The following is a 26,279-nucleotide window of genomic DNA, read 5'->3' on the forward strand; positions in this document are numbered from 1 at the left end:
GGGGGGTGGGCGGTGTTGGGTTTTTTTTTTGTTCTTTTTTTTTTTTGTTTTAGTGTTTTGTTTTGTTGGGTTTTTTGTTGGGTTTTTTTTGTTTGTTAAAATTATTTTGTGTGTATGTGTTTTTTAGTCTCAGTGAATTTCTCATCATTTCATCTAAATCTAAATGTCTGTCATTGAACTTTAATTGCTTTGATATTCACAGAATGTCCCAAAGGAACACATGGTTCATATTGTTCAGAGCGTTGTGACTGTGTGAACGGAGCGGAATGTTCTCCTGTGACAGGACAGTGTCATTGTGGTCCTGGTAGAACAGGGGACAGGTGTGAGAAATGTAAGTAACTGAGAAAACTCCATATCTGTACAGGGTGTTTGTATTACTAGCTCAAAAAGTAAGAGGGATATACTCACCTGGAGAGAAAGATGAAGGGAGTTAATTTGACTATTAAATAAGGGGAATGTCAGTGTGACATTTATGAGTCACATTTACTCCCTTTATCTTTCTCTCCATTTTATTGACTTATTTAGGCACCTCTAGTTTTTGGTTAAACTCATCTGGCATTTTGTACAATGTTTAGAAATGAGATTGTATTCGATAACCATTTGAAATGTGCACCAATTCTAAAATCTATGATATGAAATTGTAACTGATTACATGACCTACATCATGTCTTTTGAATTCGTTATTATTGAGGTGCTATAACTCCTGAAATGCTTCATAACACATAAAATGACCTAAAAGGACAAGTTGACAAAGAGTGGGCAGACTAATGTGGAGTTGTAACTTTCCCACAAGACAATTTCTATAGAAGTTAAGTTAAATAAAGTCTTCATAAACCCATGATTGGGGTACATTTGGAGTTATGATTTCCGTGTAAATCTGATTGCCATACTTTATTCTTTGTATGATTACAAACTAACTGCTCATGATATTAACCCTCTCATTACCAACTATAGGAAAATCGTCACATACGTTATTATACAACCAACATTTTTCTTATTCAAATTTCTTTTGTACATCATAAAATTTAAAGAAAATGAACATAGTGATGTAGAGCATGTTCTGCTAAAGACATTATTTATCGCAAGAACTTACTACTATTGTGTTTGAGTGATACAAAATATATTTTTGTGTTAGATGATTGTGAAGTTTTAGGGAAAATCCTGAAAATGGCTGGTAAGGAGAGAGTTAACTTGAACTCAAACCAAACAAAACTTGAATAAATTCCCTATCTGATTGTAAAACAGCATAAGCATTCATCCTTTTTTCCTTGCCGAGCTATCAAAATTCCTTATCAGGGAATAATTTATTTTTAATGCCCTGTATTTTTATTCTTCACTGAATTTCCCTTTTCTCTTTTAGAAGCCATGTGGCTGTTTGTCACCTTGATCAGGAAGTAGGGGGAGGGCATTTTTATTTTTGAGCGTGGGAGAGATTTATTTGTCGGCTTTTATGTTATTATTGGGTTAGTTTAAAAATTGTATTTTCATCACTTGAATTTTTACATACAGAAAGATGTATATTTATTTCATGTTATCTATATTTAGAAGTAGAGTTATTATGAATACTTCTTTAAAAAAAAAAAAAAAAAGATAGTCGTTGAAAACTTGCTTATTGTTTATTTTGTTTTGTTTTGTTTTTTTTTAATCAGCATGTCCAAGAGACAGATGGGGTGCACATTGCCAAGAGCTGTGTTCATGTGGAGGGAATTCCCCCTGTGACCCGGTGACTGGCAAATGTCAGTGTCAACCAGGATGGGCTGGAGAGCGATGTGACTCAGGTATGTCAAAAAAATGACAGTCTTTATTTTGGTTCGAGATTAGATTTGATTATGGATTACAAATAACGTTTTTGACTATGAATTACAAATAACTGAAAAAACTGAAGCATATAATATTTCGCCATCTACTTGGTGATTCAGGATTGTCTTTTTTTCTTTCTTTCTTTCTTTTTTTTTTGGGGGGGGGGGGGGGGGGGGCGAAATTAGACTTCAACATTATTATAAAAAACTCAAGTCACATCAATCATTGTTTAGCAATAAGCATCCACGGCGGTATACATACTTTTTTATGTGCTCGTGTCTGTGTATGTGTGTTTGAGAGACAGACAGACAGAGAGAGAGAGAGAGAGAGAGAGAGAGAGAGAGAGAGAGAGAGAGAATCAGAGGGAATGGGGGTGAGAGAATGAGTGTGAGTGTGTGGGGTTATGAGTTTGTATATAATATGTATGTGTTTGTGTTTGTGTGTGTGTGTGCGTGTGTGTGTGTGTTTGCTTATGTGAGTTTATGTGTGACTTTTTAAATGTTTGTCACTTAATTCATTTGTAAACGACATGAACCATTGTGGCTGATATGCTCTCTCTATATAAATACTATAAATTATTGCTTTTGATAAGTATTTTGTATTTATTTCCAATTGACAGCGTGTCCTCCAGATCGCTTCGGGCCTGGCTGTATGTATTTCTGTCAATGTCAAAATGGAGGCAGATGTGATAGTATATCAGGAACGTGTGACTGTCCAGATGGATGGGTAGGGGCTAAATGTCAAACAGCCCAAAGTAAGTCATTACACTAAACACCCAATCATTAAGTTAAAGGCTAAGATTAATCCAGAGGGACATAAGTCAGCTGTGATAGTATACCTGGAACACGTGACTGTCCAGATGGATGGGTAGGGGCTAAATGTCAAACAGCCCAAAGTAAGTCATTACACTAAACACCCAATCATTAAGTTAAAGGCTAAGATTAATCCAGAGGGACATAAGTCAGCTGTGATAGTATACCTGGAACACGTGACTGTCCAGATGGATGGGTAGGGGCTAAATGTCAAACAGCCCAAAGTAAGTCATTACACTAAACACCCAATCATTAAGTTAAAGGCTAAGATTTATCCAGAGGTACATAAGTCAGCTGTGATAGTATACCTGGAACACGTGACTGTCCAGATGGATGGGTAGGGGCTTAATGCCAGATAGCCCAAAGTAAGTCCTTACCATAAAAACCCAATCATGAGTTAAAGACTAAGATTGATTCAGAGGTACATGTATTTCTATCGATGTCAAAATGGAGGCAGCTGTGATAGTATACCACGAATGTGTGACTGTCTTGATGGATGGGTTGGGGATGAATGCCAGACAGCATAGAGTAAGCATAGAACGAATGAAGCTGATGTCATTCGGTTCTTTGTTATGTTTTTGTTTAAGACCACCAGTTGGGTGATTTTACCAGATTTTAGTTGCTTAGAGTTAAACTTTTTTTTTTTTTGTATTGGCACAATTAATATTGCTAAACAACCAATCATTATTAAAGTCTGAGGTTGATCTTGAGGTATGTGTAATGTATGCCATGGACACATGACGACGTCCTGATGGATAAATAGGGGCCTACGCGCACTTATTGTGCAGGTCTGATGACGAAAAGCAATTATGGGCCTGATTTAACATCGTTGTCTTGGATAATATTTTGCATTGGGCTGAGAGTATTTCCATTTCAAACAATGAGGCCATAAAAGTTGGGTTATAAGACCTGCCAATAAGTATACACATCAGTAGGGGTTAAATGCCAAACAGCGAAGAGCATGTCATTATACTAAACAGCCAATCATTCGTTAAAGACAAAGATTGAAAAAAAAAAAAAAAGATTTTTAATTGATAATGATCAGAAATGTGAGGTTTTACAAAAAGGGGGTGGGGGGGGTGGTCGTTATTACACATGGAATTATATTTATTTCACAATGATATATGACCCACTGTGTTAATCTGGTTATATGTCAGGAAAAAAAATAAGTTTTAACTCGTTCAGCACCATTGGCCTCACTGTGCGACCAGAGCAGAATCTGTTCTACTGGCCAATGCCCGCACAGGCAAAAATAAAATTGTAATCCAATCCTACTTTCTACAAAAGTACTATAAATTGAACCAATGGTATCATTTCTTTCATCAGAATATTCAGTTGGCCCTAAGGGGGTATTTTAATTGAGATTTTGCGTGAATTCGAATGTCGCTTTGTCTTAGCTTGTCATCCTCATGCTGCCTTTATCAGGTGTCAGCCATTTTGTGACTGAAATGCGAACCTCAGCGCTGGAAGGGTTAAAAAATTGAGTTTAAGTTCAAAATAATCAGAGATGAGAAATATAAACTCAATGCAGAAATCAAACTCATTCTTCTACATAAAGGCCTTTTTTTTTGGTATGAATTCACCTTGAAATTACCAGTAGATTTTTTACCAACCAAAACGCGGGATTTGTGACACACCCTCAAGCCCACTCGGACACATATTATGGCTCATGGATTACAGACAGTAGAATTAAGGAAGTTGATATTACTCTACTCTTTGTTATTGTTTTTCAACCACTAGTTTCGTGATTAGATCTCACCGGATTTGTTCAATCAAACAATAAGCATTTAAGGTTACAGATTATTTTTCTGTGATGGTACAACTGATCAGGCAAATAGAACTAGCTATTGAGTATTTTACTCAAACACATATCACCGTTGAGCACTATCTGCTGTTGCTAACATTCTGTCAAGTGTCAGAATGGCTTGGTTATGTTCCTGTCCACTAGGTGTTTATTGATTTAAGCATCAGTCAATCCCGACATGATACCAAGATTTGGCACAATTGGTCACAATTATACATGATATTACAGTTGATATACAGTAAATGATAGACAGTTGTGTGGCTATGTGGTCTTGTAGAATGACACTCCCTTTCAGATCAGAAGGTCCTGGGTTCGAGCCTCGCTCTGCACATAGTTGAGTCCTTGGTAAAGGCTCTTTACTCACATTCTCTCACCGCACTAAGGTGTAAAATGAGTACTTGACCATTAACAGCGTTGTCTTTGTTGGACAAAAATTGTAATATCGCCTAACAGGCGTCATGTCTCGTTCTATATGTTACATGTTGCTGTTGGTCAGGGACCCTTTGTTAAGCGCTTTGAGCACGTTTAGTGGATATTGCGCTATATAAGAGCTCAGTTTGCTTTTTGTTTTTTAGATGAGACAATAATTTTGACTATTTTCAGGTGTATCAACAAATCAATGATCCAAAATGAAAAGGTTTGTCTAACTTGAAACTGAGTAATTTACAGTGCCTAATTAATGCCTCTGCTTGAATCAACTTGGCATGATTTACCGTTATGACAATTAATTATCTTCCTATAATAATTTCCCAGATTTTAAAACCAAGTTGCGATTTTATTTCTATATATGGACACATGGAATGAATCGCGCCTTGCTTTTTATTCAAAATGCCTTGATTGTATGCTTGTTGATTTTATGCTTCTGAAAATAACAAGGATAAGTCGAATAACGAATTAAAATTTGTTTTGTTCTGAGCATGAAACGTCATTGCTTAAGTGTGAGATTGATGAATTGAATCCAGTATCTCAATGGTAGAGCACTCACCTTATAAGTAAAGAGACCGATATCAATCCTAGGTGAAGTCAAGATTTTTTCTGACTTTTCTGTCCTTTAACAAGTATTTATGTAGCTGTCTGTAAGTCCTGGTAGAAAGTACATTGCATTGCGATAAACAAGAATTCTATCCAAAAGGTAGCAAGCAATGGATACTGTCTGTTCAACGCAAGAGGAAAGAGGAAAAACTCTGGCTCCACTTGCTTTATAACTTTGAATTTGAAGTACTAATTTTAATAAGTCATTTTATCTCAGCATTTTTAAAGATGATTTTTAAATGAAACAAGATAAACATAAATTTACAACAAGGGAGCGATGCTGGGATTATAATTTTGCAAAAGGGAGGCAAACAAATTTTTAAAAAGTAGGGGCAAAACCTCAAGTTGCTGAGAAAATGTTTAAAATGTTATAGATATAGATGACTTGTTAGCCTTCCCCTCCTCCTCAAACTCCTCCTCCTCCTCCTCCTCAAACTCCTCCTCGATCATCTTCTTTGCCATACGCACTGCCCCATGCACATTTTTGCAAAGCAATCTCTCAAAGTTTGAAATCCCTCCACTTTCATTTTTATTCATGCAAGCATCCATTCTTAATTGTCATTAAGAAGAAGAAGAAGAAGAAGAAGAAGAAGAAGAAGAAGAAGAAGAAGATGATGATGATGATGATGATGATGATGATGATGATGATGATGATGATGATGATGATGATGAAGACGAAGAAAAGGAAGAGAAGAAAGAAGAAGAAGAAGAAGAAGAAGAAGAGAAAGAGAAGAAGAAGAAGAAGAAGAAGAAGAAGAAGAAGAAGAAGAAGAAGAAGAAGAAGAAGAAGAAGAAGAGGAAAAAGAAGAAGAAGAGGAAAAAGAAGAAGAAATTTGTTAAGCCAGATTTTAAATCAATTAAATCTCTCCTTACCGACCATATTATTCATGATTTTTCCAGAAATGTTACCCAACACGAATTTGCCTTTTAACTCTCAAATTCATTAGAAATACGTACATACTAGATATGCATATTTTTGTGCAGCACAAAAAGCTTTATAAAACAGTTTTTCATAAAATGTTGTAATGTACAAAACAAATCTGATTAAGAAACATGTTCATTGTATCGTAACAAATGTGACGATTTTCCTGTAGTTGGTAAGGAGGGGGTTAAAACCAATAATAACAATAATCATTTATATAGCGCCCACTTCCAAATTGATTAGATGCTCTGATGCTCGAGGCTTTAAATCAGATTGTTTGAAGAAAACTTTTTTGGATTTAACTTCTTATTTGTGCATCCAGTAACAATTAATCATTTTTAAAACCATTATTAATCAAGCAAGCAAGTTTTGAACATTAAATGTTGACTTTTAACCAGTTCAAACTCTGGTGTTTTGTTTTAACAGCTTGCGTGTCGTTTTGTTAATGTTCATGAAATATAACTTTTTGCAAGAAAATAAATATTGTCTTATTATGTTTAGTTGGGTAGACGTCATACCGGCGTCTCTAAAGTGATATGCAAGGAATAATGGGGTTTTTATTCTTATGATTTTGAGTCCATCAATGGATTGGGGATATTTTCTTTAATTCTTAAACTTTTTTGTTTGTCTTTTGTTTTTCTGATTCTTTGGCTTAATAATTGTTATTGGAAAAGTAGATTTTGTATTATTATTATATATTTTTCTTTTTAAAGGTGTCATAAAATCTAGATGATTTTTTTTACTCAACGTAAATTGGTTTCATTGATATAGACTGTTTGTTCGTTTTTTAGATTTGTTTTTTGGTTTGTTTTTTTTTGGGGGGGGGGGGGGTTTAACATAAAACATATGTGATGTGTGACGTGTCCACAGCTTATAGAAATATCAGCATAATGCGCTTTTATTCCTTTTTATTTCAGTTCCCACAGGACCACCAAGAGGAGATAACCCGTGGGCAGTAAATTACTTTAAGTGAGATGCAGGATTATTTCCACTAACTCGATGTTATGTTTTGTGTTGTTTAATAATTATTTGATGCGATCAAACATAATCATCAAACTTCGTCATGATGAAATGATCTTTTAAAAAATCCAAAGACTGAACTCAGACGTCTCAACACTTATCTCAATTTGGTGAATATCATGACCACCTCATTAATGTTGTTGAACTCTCCAAGCACTGAAGGTGACTCATTGCACATGTTGTACCTTTTATTTCTATCATCAAAGATGGTGTGCATCAACAAAATGACTGTATTATGGGGCCCACTGCCTCACTCTGGTATTATGTCGGGTAAAACCAAATGTTGAAATACAAGTTTGAAAGTAATAAAGATATGAAATAATATTCTCTCTCCTGAACAAGAGCCTAATGCATAATAATTATTTTTTAAGATGACAATGTATATTAAATAATACCGAAAAACTGACTATCGTAAAGTTTTAGAGGAAGAATATAAACACCCACCAATAAATAACAATGTGAAATTGAATGTAAGCTTCAATTTAATATACGAAAACAGGTATCTGTATATTAAATTGAAGCTTACATTCAATTTCACATGGTTATTTATTTCTTCGAGCTTCAAGCAGTAACATTTACATTACTTTTTCCACCAACGGATTTTAGTGAATTTTTAGAATGAAAATCAGCATAGAATGTGCAACCAAATATGTTAATTTTAGCTTGGTACCAATTTCTTCCCTGTTATCCTTTTTTTTTTTAGCTTAAATCTACTGGACTAGAAGTCTTATAGCTCTGGCTATAAATTTGAATTTTACCGAAACATAATACCGTTTTGAAACAGTCGGTCACATCTATAATATGGAATCAGTGATGGTGACTCTGATCTGAGGTGCTGATTTTACAATTTTAATATGACATTCATCCTGATATACAGGATGTATTGCTCAACAAAAAATTAATTCATCGCAAGCGAAACGAAATTTGTTTAACATTGTGTGGAATTCTGCTTTTAGTTATTTTATGTGAATTAATGCTAATATAAAAATCCATCTTTTTGATATGATACACATTACATATATAATATTTCGAATGAAAATATCACCATATTCACTCATATCAATGCAAAACTTATATTATCCTATACAATATTTTTGCTTTATTTACCCCTTTGACCAAATATGTGTAACTCTATATTTGTTCGATAATGGGATTGAAAAGATTTTTAGATTTAATAATTTTTTTCATAGTTGTTAGGATCTCATGATTTTATCAAGATGCGATGATTTCATGTGGTCATTGACATAAGCACGGCTTGAGGTTGAGATTTGAAAGAACTTAGATACTGACATGTGAAAACTCACTTGCTTAGAATTTAGCCCGCTTTTTGTTTTTCTCCCCAAATGTGACGTTTGTTTGTTTTTCTCAAAAAGAAAAAAAGACAAAAAGATTTTTCCCCAATGCTTTTAGATTTGATAAAGAAAAAAAAACATGATTCATTTGAACTGTTTTGCAATTCTTTTTCTGTAAATTTGTCATCTTTTCCATCTTTGTGTGAAAAATTGTTAGTCTATTTATATACTTTACTTTATAAAAACTGAATACTTGACGCATTTCATCATGTAAATTGAGTAGCTGATAAAATCTCATTTTATTCCACCACCTTCTCCATTGACGCACATGTTTGATATGTATTGATATGTTTTTCTCACCTCAAACTACATAGTAATTTAATAATAATATCGATATGAGGAATCGTGCAATTATTGTAGTTTGACACTGCACCTGTAACTTTCCACTGAAACGAGGTTTATTTTTAAATTTCCGGTGGTTGTATGGGTGGGAGCTAAATGCTATTTATTGTTATTTTGTCCATTTCCATTTTTTCAACTCGCAATAGCAATTGAATTGTTTTGATTTGTTTTGGGGGTTTTTTTTTTTATTTCTTTGTGTTTTTTTGGGGGGGGGTTTTTGTTTTGTTTTTGTTTTTTTTGTTTTTTTTTTAGGGGAGGGTCTTTTTTTTTGTTTTAATTTCTTTTTGTTTTGTTTTGCTATTTTAATGGGGTTTTTTCTTTTTTGTTTATTTTGTTTTGTTTTATTATTCATTTTTCTATTTTTTGTTGGGTTTTATTTGTTTGCTTTTTGTTTTTTTGTTTGTTTTATTTTTCTTTTTTAATATGTTTTATTCCAATTTGCACCCACCCAACCTATGCTCATGTTTATGTGCAGATTTTCCATTTTTTACTTGCAATATGAGCATATTTCTACCGACCAACCATTTTTAGCAATTATTTATTATAATTTATTTATAGGAAGTGCCTATATTGGTGAAATGTATGACGTAACATCAACTCTAAGTGAGAGACATTCATTTCCATTAAGTTTTGCCTTGTAAGATTAACGTAATAGTTTTTTGCTTTGTTAAGTCAGTTCAGGATAATAATAATAATAATAATAGATCTTTATTGTCCACAAATATGGCAATTTGTCATTTAGTTACACTTGTCATAACGTTATATGATAACTATAACATTGAACAGACACCTCACTCCTACCCATTCTCTCTCTCTCCCCTCTCTCTCTCTCTCTCTCTCTCTCTCTCTCTCTCTCTCTCTCTCTCTCTCTCTCTCTCTCTCTCTCTCTCTCTTCCTCTCTTTCTTTCACGCATGCGACATACACAACATCAACATTTTCATTTCATTTTCAATTCGTTACATTCTTGGCAATTCAACACCAAATATTATCATCATTATCAATTGGTCACTTCATCTAGCCTAACATTAAACAAATTAATCAGTCAATCAGTCAACGCATCAATCCTTGGTTTTGCTGTACCATATGAAATATTCAACATTTTTATTGCTGATGGAACGAACGTTGATTTATACTTGTTAGTTCCACATTTAATCTGACAAAAACTTCTCCCAGATGGCAAAATATCAAATTCATGGTATAAAATATGTTTTTTTATTGTTGGTAATTGAGAATGCTTTCCTTTCTATTGCTTTTCCATGAATTCTTTCTACTTCATCAACAGGATGGTTTATTATTTTTGATGCCTCTTTGTAATTCTAAATCATCATACAATGCTTTATATAATATTAAGCGAAGGATAGGTCTTCAATCAACAAATCGCGAAATAAGATGAAATTAGTGGTGCACTTTTGTGTCGGAAGTAAACAAGGCCGCCGCCATTTCGATTTCCTTGAGACAAAAACATTGATACGAACGATTTTTCCGAGGATTTGAAGCAGAACTCTAAACGTTAAAGTTTGAAATACATACCATTCATTAATACGAACAATCATACAACGTTTAATACGTAAATGAGTGAAACGTTGCCATGAAACAAATAAATATCAAAAGAATTCATCACATAGGTGTAACTGTGCGTCGCTATTCAGCGCCGCCATTTTGAAAAAAAAAAAAAAAAAAAAAAATAACCAGTAAGTTTTATGAAGTGAGTGTCAAAAAGAAAAATATGGAGAATTTTATAAAATGTACAAGACTTCTTCTACTACAATCCTATTATTCCTTATAATTTAATACTCTTTGCACAAGTAGAGAGTCATTTGGTTAATGAATGAAATCTGTATACACATTTTTACAAGCCACTCATTCAGCAAAGCACATAGAATTGGGGTCCACCATAGAATAGGTAAACGCTTAGGAAAAATGGAAAGAAGGGCATTTACCTCAAAAGAAAATAGGTCATTAAATCATTATAGATCCCTTTTGCAGTCGAGATTTTTTCTCACCCTCATGTCTACTCAGCATTCATTAGATTGCTGAGTCTGTTTGATCTGGTGAAAAGTACTTTGCGATAGAAGGGCATTACCTCCAAATGGCAGCAAATCAACTGCAACTGCCTATTCAACACTTTCGAACTTCACCTACACAGACCTAATGGCTCTAAAGAACTGCTTTTATTCTTGGTGTTTCATCATGGTGTCATGTGCTTACTTTCTCGGTGATCTGTATCCAGTGATGGAATATGATGATACCTCCCCATTATCCCAACAGTTTTAATTTAAGTTTTTGAATGATTTATCAGTTACTACTTTAATGGCGTTGTGCATTTTGCAGCTGGTGTAATTATTGTCTTTGCCATAAATTAGAATATGAGTTTGCGCATACTTGGGAGAAAGAGTCAAAGAGATGCCACAATGAGAGAGAGAGAGAGAGAGAGAGAGAGAGAGAGAGAGAGAGAGAGTTTAATAGAGAGAATAGAGAGGAAGGGACTGATAGAGTGAGTATTCGGTGAAGAGTGCAAAAACTTTGTACATATATTGTAATCTCACCACTGGTACGATTTGACTGATTTTTTTTTACTTTGTTATAACCATGTGTGTTTATATATATATATATATATATATATATATATATAATATATATATATATATATATATATATATATATATATATATATATATATATATATAGTGTACCCATACTATTGTTTGTAAACGTGGTAGACGGAATTCAACTTCATAGTTGTGACAAGCATTCTGTGTGCATATATATCATTGTAGCATTGCCCCAGTTTATGTATAGGAATTTTAGAATAGGACCCATCATCTCAAAAGATAATTATGCGGGGATAACCAAGATGCTAAAAAGTGATTTTAATGATAAAGAGGTCTGATCCGCCCAAAATTGATTAAAACATGGTGCGCAAAGCTCATATGAAGACTTCAGAGTTTTAATCTGCCGATTGTGAATAGTGAGACTTCGAGGTTTGATCTGCCGACCATCAATAAAAAATTACCCAAACTTTATTTTCTTTGTCTATAACAATTAATTCTTAGCATCTTGATAATTCTGACATAATACTGTTTTGAAGAGGTGGAGTAGAAATAGGAAAGTGTGGATTGTCCATAGAGTTAATTGATGTACACTGCAGCCCGCTTAAGATAAATCAGAAAAGTGAGTGGAGCAGGCACTTATGTTGATAATTACAAGAAATGAAGTGTGTAGAAAAGTGCCAGAACATAATAGAGAATAAAAAATTTTGTGGCAATGGGGGATCGAACCCATGATCCTAATATTATGACAACTTTGCCTGATCGCAAGAGGGACGCTTTGCAATATACACAAGTTTTTATTCTCTTTTGTCTTCTGGCATTTTTCAACTTACTTCATTTCTTGTGCTTATTAAGATAAATCCTGAGGAACCAGTCAAAATGTTCTTATTCTTGGTTGACATTGTCCAAAATGCAGGAGAATGCTTTTCTTTTGAGGAAATCAAATCAGAACATGGCCCAGAGTTTATAAAAAGCATGAATTTGAAATGAAAAATAATAAATTATCTTAAGCGGATTGCTGTGGAATATTTTTTCCTTCATACACATATTGTAACCATCAGTCTCAATCAGGTATCATGACGTCAGGGGGATTTTGACACCAAAAATTACATTCAAAATTGAACATCTTTTATTTGGATTAAATTTAATAGAGACTGTAAGTAACAAAGACATAAATTTTCAAAATCCTAAAAATTTATTTTTTTTTAAACACAACACACACCGGGATTTCGTCATTTATTAGGTCGTGTTTTCTTCATCTAGTCCATCCTGATATAATACCAGGTTGACACAAAGGGTTACATTTGTAAGATTTCATTCAATGTCGCTGGTTTTTATATAAGTAATAACAAAGGAAAACGTTTCTTGTCCATAAAGTATTTTGCTTTTTACTATTTTCGTTTTATACATATTTAGAGTGTTTATGTGTTTTGTCACTTTCTATAAAACCAAATAGTGTGTAAGGCTTTGAACTCTTGATCATGGATTTAATGTGAAATAAAAATAAAGGATTAAATGTTTCGTCTCTTGAGTAATGTTTTGTTTTGTATTTTTGTGGGGGGGGGGGGGGGGGGGGGGGTTGGGGGGTTGGGGGGGGGGGGTTGTTTTTGTTTTGTTTTTTTGTTTGGGTTTTTTTAATGCTTTTTTTGAGGGTGTTTTAGTTGTTGTTTTGTGTGTATGTGTGTATTTGATTATTGTCTATTATTATTAACATTATGTTATGAATAATAAACGTATTAATTTAAGCATTGAAACATTAAGTGCTTATGTCATTATTTACGTGAGAGAACTTGATGATTGTCATATCCATATATTATGTATGATGTATCTTTTGTCAATAATTGATTTGATAAATAAATACCATTGTAAGTCATGCTAATTATTGAAATTATTGTAGTCTGCATATACATCAAAAAGTACCTAATTGTTGATAATGTCTGTATTCAAATAGAAACAATTCATGGTATGTCAGACCTCCTATAGCGGGTAGGGAGGGACTTACTGTGTTTTCTATATCTGTTTTCCAACTTGCTTTCTGTCTTTGTCTGGGAATGAGATTTTTTGGTTTTGTCCTGGCCTTGGCAGGATACCCTGGCTGAGAGAGAAACAGTCAAATGTATAGTTAGTTTTGGGAGATGATATTTTTTACATTGTAAATCATCCTTCTGTTCTGCACTGTATTATGTTTTGTTTACTAATTATATTGTGATTTGTAAACAATTAAGTGTTTAGTGGAGACCTGTGCTTGTGTTTGGATGAGACTTTTAAGCGATCCCAAACTAAATACATTGATAGTGTGCTCTTGGAATCTACATATGTTCCCTATTTGAACCAATTCCCCTTTGTCTCCCTTATTCTTGGATGCTTTAATTGTATTCTAGAACTTTTTACTATCCCATTTTCTTCCTTTTTACTGGCGCTGATATGACCTAAATGTGTTGCGAGCACCGTAAAACCCTTATAAACAAAAAAAAAAAAAAACAGACCTGCCAGTTAAAAAGATTTAGTCCGTATCTACTTTTTGGAGGGAAGGGGGAGAAGTGTGGCCAGATTTGGAATTTCTCCAGATTCCTTCGATTTTTTAAAAACAAAATTTCAGCAAGGATATGATAAGAATTTGTTATTTTTCTAATGGATGTGTGTCGAAATTTAACTACTCTACGTCAATTTATTCAAAAATCATTTTAAATGATAATCCATATGATTAAAGGAATAAATCATGCATTTGTGACCCACTGCATCCATTTGGAATTATGTCAAGAGTGAAGCTGTTGCCCAAGAGTTTGATTATCACAAGTATGAAATATCAGGGAGTTTTTTTGCGCGTTCACGAAACCATAATTTTCTCCTCAGTGAAATAGATTAACTTAACACAAGTCTCATTTGTCTGATTTGTCTGGCTATAAATTCAATTTTCAGAACCTTATTCACTCCAACATGTGTTTTGAGACGTAGAGTCACATTTTAGATTAAAATTCTTTTTGGTTGTTGTTTTTTTTTTTTTCAAAAGAATATATACAAATTTTAAAAATATTTTGTTGGGTTTTTTGGGGTTTTTTTTGGTTGGTTTATGGCAGGTTTGGATATTATTGTTAATGATATTATTTTGTTTATGTGTGTATCCTTGCATCGAACAATGTACATTTAATTCTGTAATCCCAGTGCGTTAACAAGTCATAGATATAAATGATATAATTTAATTGTTTTCATGGGGCAGTATTAGATTTTGATGTCCAAACCAAGTACACTGATAGTATACTCTTGGAATTTACTTCTACTAGTTGAACCAGTCCCCTTGATCTTACTTTTTTTTTCTTTTTTGGGTGCTTTTATCTCATTTACTTTCTTTTACTGGTGCTGATATGGTCTAAATGTGTTTCACGCACCGTAAAAGCCCTTAAAACAAGCAAATGTACATTATCAGGTAAATGTGAGAGGCATTGCATAGCTGCTTATAATGTTTGATTAAATTATTTGTACATGTTTTCATTATTAGTATTTGTTTTGTTTTTTAAATTTATTTTTGTTGTGATTTTTTTTCTAGTTGGTGTAATATTTTGGATTAAGACTGATCATTGTTGCAATGCAAGAAGTTAAACAATTTAGATGCCGTTATGGCAGAGCTGCCTACTTTAATTTTTTAAAATTCATAGTTTCCAAAGGAAAAACAAAAATTAACTTAAAATAGCTTTAGAAATATACAAGTTGCCCTCAGCATGATCCAACATCGGTTCAAAGTCCTGAATATAGGTTCTACGAAATTTGACTTTCCTTCTCAACTAGATTTATTGAGTCAAAGAGGCTAATGCAGTTCTGTAGTAGCTGGAGCCAAAAATTCGTATTTCTACTAATTTTTCGTCGTACTAAGCAGGTCTGCATTATGGGAACTTTGCATTATAAGACAGGTGACTTGACCAGTTACTAATTCCCACCTTAATCATTGGTTCTCTCATTAAATCTTAATCCCTTATAGGCGGATTTCAGTTTTATTCTAACCTCATATGTGACCCACCATCTCAAAATGGTATTATGTTGGGGTTCAACTAGGTGATTGCATCGTTGTTTTTTTTAAAGAGCTTTTATATAGCGCAATATCCACTACACGTGCTCAAAGCACTTTACTTTACTAGCCAACAGCAACACTTAACATGTAGAAAGACTAGACGCTTGTTTGGCGATATCACAAATATTCTGTTTTAACAGAGAAAACTCTATTAATGGCAAGGTACTTTTACAACCTGAGAACGATGGAAGCATGTGGTCAAAGGTCCTTTTCCAAGGACTCGACTATGCACTGCTCAGAGTGGGACTCGAACCCATGACCTTTCGATCTAAAGGCGAGTGTTATACCATAAGACCACATAGCCGCACAGGTATGATCTGAAATTCACGATTTTAGTTTTTTTGTCATTCTGTCTATTTATCGTCCTCAATAAAAAAATAAGACATCAACCCAAGTTACATATTTTGGACAATAAAATCAATTTTTAGCATCTGAATCACCCCAACATATCTAATACTGGTGTGGGGCGGCAGGCCACATATCTAATGATATGGAGAGTTGTTTTTTTTAAAGGAAGTAAATGTGACTCATGTAATAAGGGACAACACAAAGTCAACAACGTGTTGTCCCCATTTACACGAGGTCACATTTACTCTCTATATTTTACTCTCCATTTTATTGGCTCATTTAGTCACCTCTAGAAGTCACCTCTAGATTTTGGTATATCTAATAATAATTGTTTTCACCAAGAGGGCTGAAGCTATGAGGTAGTTACTGCACTACTACAGCAAATTGTCAAGTTGCAATTATAAAAAGAGATAAATAATTGGCGAAAATCATGACTAGAAATAGTTCAGTTGGCCATCAAAGGGTTTCATATCGTCTTACTTTTCCTGGCACTTAAATGACCCATGCGTGTTACAAGTGCCGTTAAATTTTAAAAACAAGCAAATAATATTGTGTCTTTACGTTCTTGCCTTAAAGTCAGTTTGTGTTGATTTGAATATAGCTGTCATTATCAAATAATTATAGAAGGTAATACATTTCATGAAAAGAATTCTGATACCGCTCTCACTTTTTTAAATTAACAATTTGGCCTCTTTTCCATATGAATTAAATTTTATATATTGGTTTTACTTCTGTTGTTTTTATAATAACAATTATTATTGTTATCATTAATATTATTACTGGAATTATTATTATTATTATTATTATTATTATTATTATTATTATTATTATTATTATTATTATTATTATTATTATTATTATTATTATTATTATTATTGTTATTATTATTATTATTGGACGAATAAACAAAATGAAAAGTACTTGAACACAACATTTTAGAATAAAAAAAATAATTTTGACCTTTATCACAGATAGTTGTCTTATTCTTTCCATTGCAAACACACTGTCTTGGTCTTGAAAGATTTTTTTTTTTCAAAACGGTTACTATGCTGATATGTCGCGAGTGCTATAAAACCTTTTTTTTTAAATGAGCTTTAATATAGCGCAATATCCACTAAACGTGCTCAAAGCACTTTAAAACATAAAAACAAATTTATTAGATTGATTTGTTGTTCTATTTAGTTTGAGAAAACAGGGCATGTCTTGCTGGGTCATAACTTTAAACTGGGTCTTGTCAAAGATGTTTTTAGGCCCATTCCCTTTTTAGAAAAAAAAGATAGAAAAGATTGGGATCTAAAATTTGGGCATTTATGCCAATCTGGTATTATGTCGGAATGAACGAGATGAAGAAAATTATGTCTCAAGTCAAAATGAACAGAATAAGGCAATTCTCATTCAAAATTTCTAAGTTAGCTCAGCTTGGAGAAATCGGTAGCGCCACCGATTTATACAAGACCACTGATAGGACACATGGAAAATAATAAACACAAGACAACATGCCGGATCAGTCATGCCCTGGATTAACGACCGCACTTAATGGCGAAAAGTGGTGAAATCCGCATCCCATATATATCCCCCCCCCCCCCCCCCCCCCCCCCCCCCCCCCACGACGATCATCATGGGATTGATATGATGATGATGATGATAATGATGATGACGATGATAATGAAGTTAGCTCAAATCAATTTTAAGTATCATGTACACCCTGGCGTTGATATAATACCGGTTTGAGATGACTGATCACACTTATAGCGTAGGTATTTCTACTGAATCCAAATGCTTCCTTTATCTATTTCCCCAGCCCATTAAAGCATATAATATTTAATCAATTCCCATTTCATGAAATACAAGTTGCCTATTATTGTCTAATTTGTATTTCAAGTCTCACAATATAATGTCAAAAACTGCCCTAGCCAGGTACTCTCTTACAACCGAAAATAAGTTAGGACATATAAAGTGTCTTATCCAAAGACAGACAATATGTAACTTAATTGTTATAATTTTATTCCTATTTTCAATCCATGAATTGCAATTTGCTAGTTTTTAATTAATATTAATTAAATTGAAAAAAAATGGTTATTTATCAACAACTTGATCAACCAAATCTTAAGGCTTTCTTGACCTTGTCTATAATTATGCAAAAATAAGTAAATTATGAGTCAAAGGGAAAAGATCTGTTCTCACATGAAGGGATATAACTCTTATATGGTTTTAAAGATTTGTTGTATTACTGTAGTTGCTTCCCTTAACTCAAAAAATAATCAGCAAGACGTAGGAATTTTTATTTCTTTTCTCTTCCTTTTTTCACCACTAGAACGTATTTTTTTGTTTTATTTTTGTTTTCTCTCATTTTTTTTTTTTTTGCCTTAAATGCTTGTTGTTTTTTATTAGTTTTTCTATTTATTTTTTTTTTAAGGGAAGGGGGATAATGTTCTGCTTTTGTTTTGATTTTTTTTCTCCAATACCATATTTATTTGTTGTCATTTTCAATGTTTTGTTTGTTTGTTTGTTTGTTTGTTTTAGCTTTGCTTTGTATTTCTGGGTTTTATTTGTTTTGTTGATTGGGGGGGGGGTTGATTTTGTTTTGTGTGTTGTTTTTTTTACATAATTTTCCTCTTCCATCTTTAGATTTCACAAAATAGTTTTTAAGGAAACGGACGTTAAAATAGCCTTGTTTCTTTTCCAATCAATTATTTGGAAGCATAATATATTACATTACATACTATCACTATCATCAATATATAGGAACTCGTTGGGGTCATGTTGCTATATTTGATATTCTTAACAATGGGTCCAAGACAGCGACTAACGCACTGTATAAGAAGTCCTAGGTCCAAGAACAAAAGCGGATTTTTTAAATTTTATGTCTACCTGAAATCCTAGTGTCCTTTGTTAGCACCTTTTGTAATTGTGTTGGGTTTTAGCTGTCTTGGAAAACTGTTTTGTATTTATGGTGTATTAACGGTGTTTGAGACACTCTTTAGTTAGGACATTTTAGTAAACATTAAACTTGTCTCCTTAAAGTAAAGCTAGGCTGATTCCAGAATTGAGTCTTAATAAAATAGCGGAAAATCTTCTTGAATGACGCAATGATAAGTGTATGCTGGTCACAGTAAAATTATTAGCAATGCTCTACATATAATACCCTAACTCATTCTTCACATCAACGTTACATTAGGCAAACTTGTTGTGTTATTGACAGTATGCTTCGAAACAGACACAGTTGTATTTGCCTATTTTGTAACATAAATAAAGAAACTAAAAGATACACGTTAAAGGGGGAGGGGAAGTAACTCTGTAAATTTTTAATTGTTGCTCTATTTATGTAGTTGTTCCCCTTTAAACTTGTATTATGCTTTTGTGCCGATGTGTACTTATTTGCAGGTCTGATTACCCTACTTGTTATGGGCTCACTATTGTAATGGACGTTCTCTCAAATCAGCAAAAAAAAATGCTCCCTTACATCAATTTTTAAAGCCCATAATTGCGTTCGGTATCCAGACCTGTTGTTGCTAATAAGTGCACGTTATGTGGGGGTATTTTATTTTGATTTTAAAAGAAAATCATTTTCAATTGCCTTTATATAATCTTATTAATCGCCTTTAGCTTGTTTCAGTTTTGGATTGATAGCTTAGTTTGCAATTTCATTGACTTTTCTCTCTTCAGCCTTCAGAACCTTATTATGTTTTATGTCTGTTCGTTTTTGGTTTTTGTTTTTTTCCTCATGCACAACTATGTCGTAAACAGAGATGATTTGCAAGGGGAAAGTATGATTTCCTTCAACGAAACAAAAGCCATTCATATTCATTCTGACTCTGCCTCACTCATAAAAAAGGACTTAGACAGGCTCTAGTCAAAACTAACCCATTTCACTCCAGGACGACAGATAGCATCTAGAGAGTGACAACTGAACAGATAAATGTTGTTTGTATTTTATGGGTTTTACAACGCTAGCGACACTTGACACGTGAAAAGGAAGATGATTTGGGAAAAATTGTAGATCTGATGAGAAAGTGAAGACGAAGGGACCAGTTTAAATAGGGTACAGAAGATTCCAGGAGCAATCCATCAATTTGCCTAGTTTGACATGACCTAAAAGTCCCAATTAGGCACAAGCAACGCATCAGCTATGAAGGATACAATCAAATGTTTCCAAAGAACAATAATATATTAAAAACTAAAAAATATAATAGAAGATGATAACAGAGAGATAATTACAAGGGAAAAAATATCTCACAAAAAATGACATTATACATTTGACTGCTTCCCTTTCAGATAATTATCCCGCTAGGACCAGGAAGAAACTTGGAATTACTTGAATCCAAAACAAAGACAGAGAGCAACATGGAAAAGGAGAACATATATATATGGGGGATAAAAGATCCCATCAAAGTGTATACCATACTTTCTCCAAATCTAACAAACCCTGGACCCAGCAACCCATACATTGCTAGCATGCTAAATGGACAAGAGGGTCAGAATACGATCTCGACTGCACAAGGGTAAATAACAAACCATTTGCTTGAAAGACGATTGCTCAACAACTGAGCTATTGGGACCTAAAAAGACTAGATAGGGCCTAGGTAAAATTACATGAGTATCCCTCAAGGATGAAGAAGACCACACAAAAGGAGATGACATCATCTCTAAATTCCATTTATTTAATGTAATTGTGATCCATCACCTCAAATTGGTATTATAACGCATTGAGCCCGATGCTCGAAAGTGAATTTAAAAGTAAAGCAACCAGAAATATGAAATTTTATTTTTCGCACATTAAAATACCACACAGCATTCAATCTCCTCAATTATGCATACGTACACTTTATCCAAGTCCCACATGAAATTTGACAATCAATTCAGTTTTCAGCATCTTAATCTTAATGAAGGTAAAATAGTCCTTCAGAGCCATTAGGCCTATGGAGCCGAGTTTATCCCAGTGTAATAGCGGTTGCTTGCTACCGCTTCAAATGGGATGCTAGTCTACCTCAAAGTACTTTTTGCCAGATATAACAGACCCAGCTATCCAATTAGGGTGGACAGGAAGGTCAGAAAAAAAACTTGACTTCGCCCGGAGTAGATCTGTCCTTTTGCCTGGGAAGCCATTTTGATGGGTTTCGCAGAGCTTGTGACAATTTTAGACCCTTTAAACGCCAGTGTTAAAAAGGAAAATGATGGGTAGAAAAGAGCTTCTCGTAAAGCTGTAAAAGTTTGCAAACTGATGCAAGCACCAAAAGAGAATTGGTAGGTACCCCAAAGGCAATCTTTCCTTAGATGATTTTATAGTCTCACACAGACATAGGATCTCCCTACCCCATTCCCAGCCCAAAATAGGAAACGCATGAATATAACTGTATAATTTTGATAGAAGTCACATACACCTATGAGGTATAACACTCGCTTTCAGATTGAAAGGCCCTGGGTTCAAGTCCCATGGTTGAGTCCCTGGAAAAGCCTATTTACTCATATTCTCTCACCACACTTAGGTGTAAAATGGCTATGGTAGCTGGCCGTTAATAGCATTGACTCTGTCTTAAAAAATTGTAATATCGCCTAACAGGCTTTATATCATACCAATCATGTTAAGTCTGTCTGTTGCCAGGGAACCCTTGTAAAGCGCTTTGAGCATGTTTGGTGGATATGCGCTATATAAAATCTGAAGTTAATAAATAATAACCTTCCCCACCCACCACAGCTCCAAACTCATCCGCAGAACAAAAATGAAAACATCTAATATCATTTCAAATGCAAGATTTATTTTTTTAAGAAATGTCCAAAGACAAAAAGACAAATCATGGCAAATTCTAAAGGTGAAATATTAATCAAATTATCACAGATATGCATAGCTGCCAAAAAAAATGATAATAATAATAAATATGAATAAAAATAATAATAACCAGAAAAATAATAATTAAAAAAAAAAAAAAAAAGCTCTGTAAGAGTAAGATTTAACTAATTATTTCGAACAGGTTCATACATAAATTTGCTTATGTGATAAAATTGATATTTTTAAAAACTTAAGCATGATTTACATACACAGAGCTCCCTTTCGTATAATTCAACTGATAAAAAATCAGATATCTCTATTGAGAATAAGGCACATGTGTCTATGCCCTGATTTTTTTCTACACCTAGCACTGACTTAGATCATGTGAAAGTACATTGCAATTGACCAGAGTCCTATCCAGAAGGTTATTATTCAAGCGTCAAATACGAGTAAAATATGCCTTTCAATGTACAGCACGTTTTTAATTAACTGCTGTCTTACTTTTTGAGAAACTCTCAAAATGTTGAATGATTTCGTTTTTATATATCAACGCTTATGAATTGTGCATTGGTCAAAGATAAAATTAATAGGTAGGCCTACACTATGATGATAACAAAAAAAAACCAACTTCCTAGCAGTTAATTTAATATAATAGTTACCCACAGATACAAACAAAATAAGAAAAGAACAAAAAATCATCATCACCATCATCATCATCGTAATCTTACCAGAATTGGATCATGTAAATTACAAAAAATGGAAACATTATAAGAAAATGAAAACGTTTGTAAGTTTCATTGTCGCATCAGTGGGTAAAATGGCACAGTAATTAAAATAATTTAAATCAGTTCAGGTTTTTGGATCGGTTTTCTTTTTTTTTTCAAGTATTTTACAAACATTATTACCAAGGTCTCCACATTGTTTCTGGTGAAATGTTGTGAGAATCATTTCTTTTCACACACAAGTCCATGGCTTTTACAGGAGTAATTTGCTGTTGGATTTCTGAGGGACTGTCACCAAGGACTGGCATTTCCTGTTTTATGGTCTCGAGAGATTGTGGCTGTGCCGGATAAGGCTCATAGCCATGGTAGCTGTAGACTGAATGGGAATTGTCCGTGGATGAAGATTGGATTGAGGAGGAGTGAACAATGACAGGAGATGGGACTGGAGAGATTGGTGAGTGTCGAGATGAAGAAAATACTGCAGAGAAATTGGATGATGAGGATTCTTCGTTTTTACGAATCCACTGGGCTTTTGGTGATGCAGACTTGGAATGACGTGGAGTGATTTTGTGAAAAGCTGATGGAGTTTGGTTGGATTCACGAGAGGGAGTAGGTACATTGAAATGAAATTGACTGGGTTGGTTTTCTTTATGATCCTGCAAATGGGAAACTTCTTCAGTGTTGACTGGGATAAAAGAAGTATAAATGTCTTTATTATTGTGGGCAGTGTGAAGAATAGGAGAATCTGATTTAACATCATCGACGTGAGAAACTGGTGTTGACGAGTGAATGGGTGAGGGCATTGAAGGGGGTTTGTTGTAGTCAATTTGAGAGGTAGAAGTCACAATCTCTGTTGGGTTCGGGTAACTGGATCTCACACTAGAAATGTGAAAGTTAATATTTTCATTGGGGGAGATCTGTAATTGTGCAGTACCATCACCATTGTCAACCATAAAAGATAATGAAGAAGATGGTAAGTGTGTTGTTGATGAAGACAAAGGTACGATCTGTGGTGGTGCAATGATGACAGAGGGAGGAGTTTGGTGGTAGGAATGAGGAAAACTGCTCATCTCCTCTCCCTGAATTCTGCTTTCCATCCTATGAGCGATTGAGCGAAGATGTGCTTGGAGTTGGTGTTTAACTTCGGCAGGCACAAGTCTGGAACTTTGGATGTATCGAATTGATTCCTCGGCACAGGAACTGAATCCAGAGGCATATCTCACTGCCATGGCTTTCTGTGTTGTTGGGGAACTCATCTTCCTAGAGTTATCAAAGTTATGTCTCACTCTGGTGAGAACTTCAAGGGTCTTTTCAAGGATTTCTGCCTTCTCCATCTTATCCAGATCTGACTCCTAGAAAAAAGAAGAAAGAAAAAAATTAAATATACTGATGAAAGGAAAATTATAATGTTAATGTACACATAGGTAATGAAAGAAAAGAAGAGAAATATATGAAGTTATATGGTCTAAGATAATAGACCTTTATTGAGTAGGAAACGGCATGCGAAGGTGGCCATTGCGTGCCGAGTTGAGTCAATTGTTCGCGATAAAACTTGTGGCAACAGCCGTGTCCGGAAGTGGTATTGGCTCTCTCTTTTACTACGTTCTATTAATAATAATACTTCACGTGTTGCGTGTTTTTGTTTTCATCAGTTATTTTCACTCGTTTAAAAGTTAAATAAAATATATATATTTGTGTTATTCAATAACACAAATTAAGTCAATTGTACATTAATATACTTTTGATCCTATAATACATTCATCATGGTTCATGCTTGTTGTGTTTACAAGTGTTCCACAGGTGAGTTGAATGTTTCAAAAATCTAATATTATCTGCATCTCTACCACGTGTGTTTTCCATAATCATCATCATCATCATCATCATTATCGTTATATTATAATCATCATCATCATCAAGATCATTATAATCAGCATCATCATCATCATTATAGACCACGCCATTATCATTATTTATCATCGTTTTCTTGATCGCCATTAACGTAGTAGTAGTAGTAGTAGTAGTAGTAGTAGTAGTAGTAGTAGTAGTAGTAGTAGTAGTAGTATAACACAAATTGTTGCACAATCTCATGATTAAAAAAATCAGAACAAAAAATAAACAATTAATTACCTTTTCTTCTTCCCCATGGCAAACAATATCTCGGATTCTCATCAGGCAATTGTTGATACGAGCACGCCTCTTCTTCTCTGCCAGCAGTTTTTTACCCTGAAAAAGATATGTAAATGCTGATTAAAATCATTGCCGTTATTAATTTTTTGACTGGGAGAGAGGAGTGTTTTGTTTGTTGTCTAACTGGTTATATTTTAAAATCACATTTGAAAATGACTGATCTTTCCAAGACCTTGGTAACTGTTTCTTTCCTCACAATAAAAATTCAAACTATCGTAAACTTCTTTTAAACAGCCTATCACCAAAGTCATTTTGTGTTACCATAACGTATCTATACATATTTATTTGTTTTCAATGAATCAGGGTGGGAACTATGACAATCCTTGGATAAGATGAAAAAATGATCTGAAAAATTAAGTTATATTTTAATTTATATATTTATATATTTAGAGTGGGACCTCAAAGAAAAAGGATGAGATATCAAACTAACTAGACATAGCGTCTCTATTGACCAGAAAAGACAATAAAATATCTAAAGTCAGTCATTATGAGCACAAATGGACAAACTTATTTTGGTCATCAAACTAAAATCGAGTCGTATGAATGAGATAGGTCTAAGGTCTAAAGGCTTTGGCTTTAGGAATGCAAATATTCATTATAATTATATTGATATAGACGTCTATATGTAAATTATTGATATAATTATATTGAAGTATATAATAATAATAATAATAATAATAATAATAATAATAATAATAATAATAATAATAATAATAATAATATAATAAATATAATATATCTATATATATATATATATATATATATTTTTAATAAAATAGAAATACAATTCTAATACTATCTAATAGAATAGAAGTTCTAAGTCTAGTCTACTACTAATACTTACTAAATGTTACTCGAGAGATTTTATAAAATAGAATTTCAAAAGTGAAATTTACCTTTCTATGTGTGGGTCTGAAGCTCTCGAAGTCGAGAGACTGACTTGTGGCTTCACAGATATTAGTAAGTCCATCCATTGTAAACTGAATTGTAACTCCGAATTCCAAAACGAAAGTAGGAAAATTAACAGCAACAGAAGTTGGAAAAAAAGGCAAATAAATGCCCTCGCTAATGTCGCTAAGTCACTGATGTGGAATATTGCAAAGTCCGTTTAAGAAAGTTTCTTCTAAGTATAAAATAAGAGGTGTGTTTACAAGTATTTGCTCCGAAGTGCCAGAGGACTGGTTGTAACGGAATTTGTCCGACATTCCTCTCCATGGTGAGTTTTATACTGAAATCGGTCTTTCCCCACGCCAAGTGTCAACTTTGAGCAAGCTTCCCTGACACCGGAACAATAACTATGTAACGGCGCTCTAAGCCAATCAAATTTGACTATCAAGTATCGGCACGCGCCCGTGCATTCCTACACAGCAGCAGATGGAGAGTTTCGCAGTTGAGCGTCCTCGTTCAACATTAGAATGCATCGCAATTTAGATCTTTATTGCCGTGTTCTTTATCAATGCATTCGTTATCGCAGCCCATAACATAACAGCGAGTTGATACACGCACTTGGCGACAGGTATCGCTTGTCGAGGGGACGGTGCTTATTGATAATAATTCT

The 26,279-nt window shown here is 33.8% G+C and overlaps 2 protein-coding genes across 8 annotated transcripts in view; one reads left to right on the plus strand and one right to left on the minus strand.

Moving 5' to 3' along the window:
- Positions 1-7,833, plus strand: part of LOC144970419 (uncharacterized) — a 310,164-nt gene extending 302,331 nt beyond the window's left edge. For 4 of the 7 annotated variants that reach the window (XM_078910042.1, XM_078910043.1, XM_078910047.1 and 1 more), the window contains 4 exons: positions 203-331; positions 1,650-1,778; positions 2,420-2,554; positions 7,288-7,477. In XM_078910042.1, the coding sequence (XP_078766168.1) occupies positions 203-331; positions 1,650-1,778; positions 2,420-2,554; positions 7,288-7,343 (449 nt within the window). In that variant the 3' untranslated portion in view covers positions 7,344-7,477. Of the gene's footprint in view, positions 1-202; positions 332-1,649; positions 1,779-2,419; positions 2,555-5,019; positions 5,054-7,287 lie in introns of all 7 variants that reach the window. The other 3 variants (XM_078910048.1, XM_078910045.1, XM_078910046.1) reach the window with 3 other exon arrangements.
- A 13,948-nt stretch (positions 7,834-21,781) lies between these two features.
- On the minus strand, positions 21,782-26,011 carry LOC144970422 (uncharacterized). The gene is made up of 3 exons (XM_078910049.1): positions 25,618-26,011; positions 24,662-24,757; positions 21,782-23,886 (listed from the first exon to the last, which is right to left on the minus strand). Exons 1-3 carry the CDS (start codon positions 25,693-25,695, stop codon positions 22,714-22,716), a joined length of 1,347 nt encoding a protein of 448 aa, XP_078766175.1. The 5' UTR covers positions 25,696-26,011; the 3' UTR covers positions 21,782-22,713.
- Between the last annotated feature and the right edge of the window lie 268 nt (positions 26,012-26,279).

Source organism: Berghia stephanieae, chromosome 4, assembly GCF_034508935.2.
Source record: "Berghia stephanieae isolate SIO BIC M18660-M18661 chromosome 4, UCSD_Bste_1.3, whole genome shotgun sequence".
Classification (NCBI taxonomy): domain Eukaryota; kingdom Metazoa; phylum Mollusca; class Gastropoda; order Nudibranchia; family Aeolidiidae; genus Berghia; species Berghia stephanieae.

Bases quoted from the DNA above. Each gene is read 5' to 3' on its own strand.
- LOC144970422 (XM_078910049.1), bottom strand. From the start codon at position 25,695: ATGGATGGACTTACTAATATCTGTGAAGCCACAAGTCAGTCTCTCGAC. The intron at 24,758-25,617 runs GTAAATTTCACT...TATCTTTTTCAG, and splicing joins TCAGACCCACACATAGAAAG to GGTAAAAAACTGCTGGCAGA. The intron at 23,887-24,661 runs GTAATTAATTGT...TCTTTTTTCTAG, and splicing joins GCCATGGGGAAGAAGAAAAG to GAGTCAGATCTGGATAAGAT.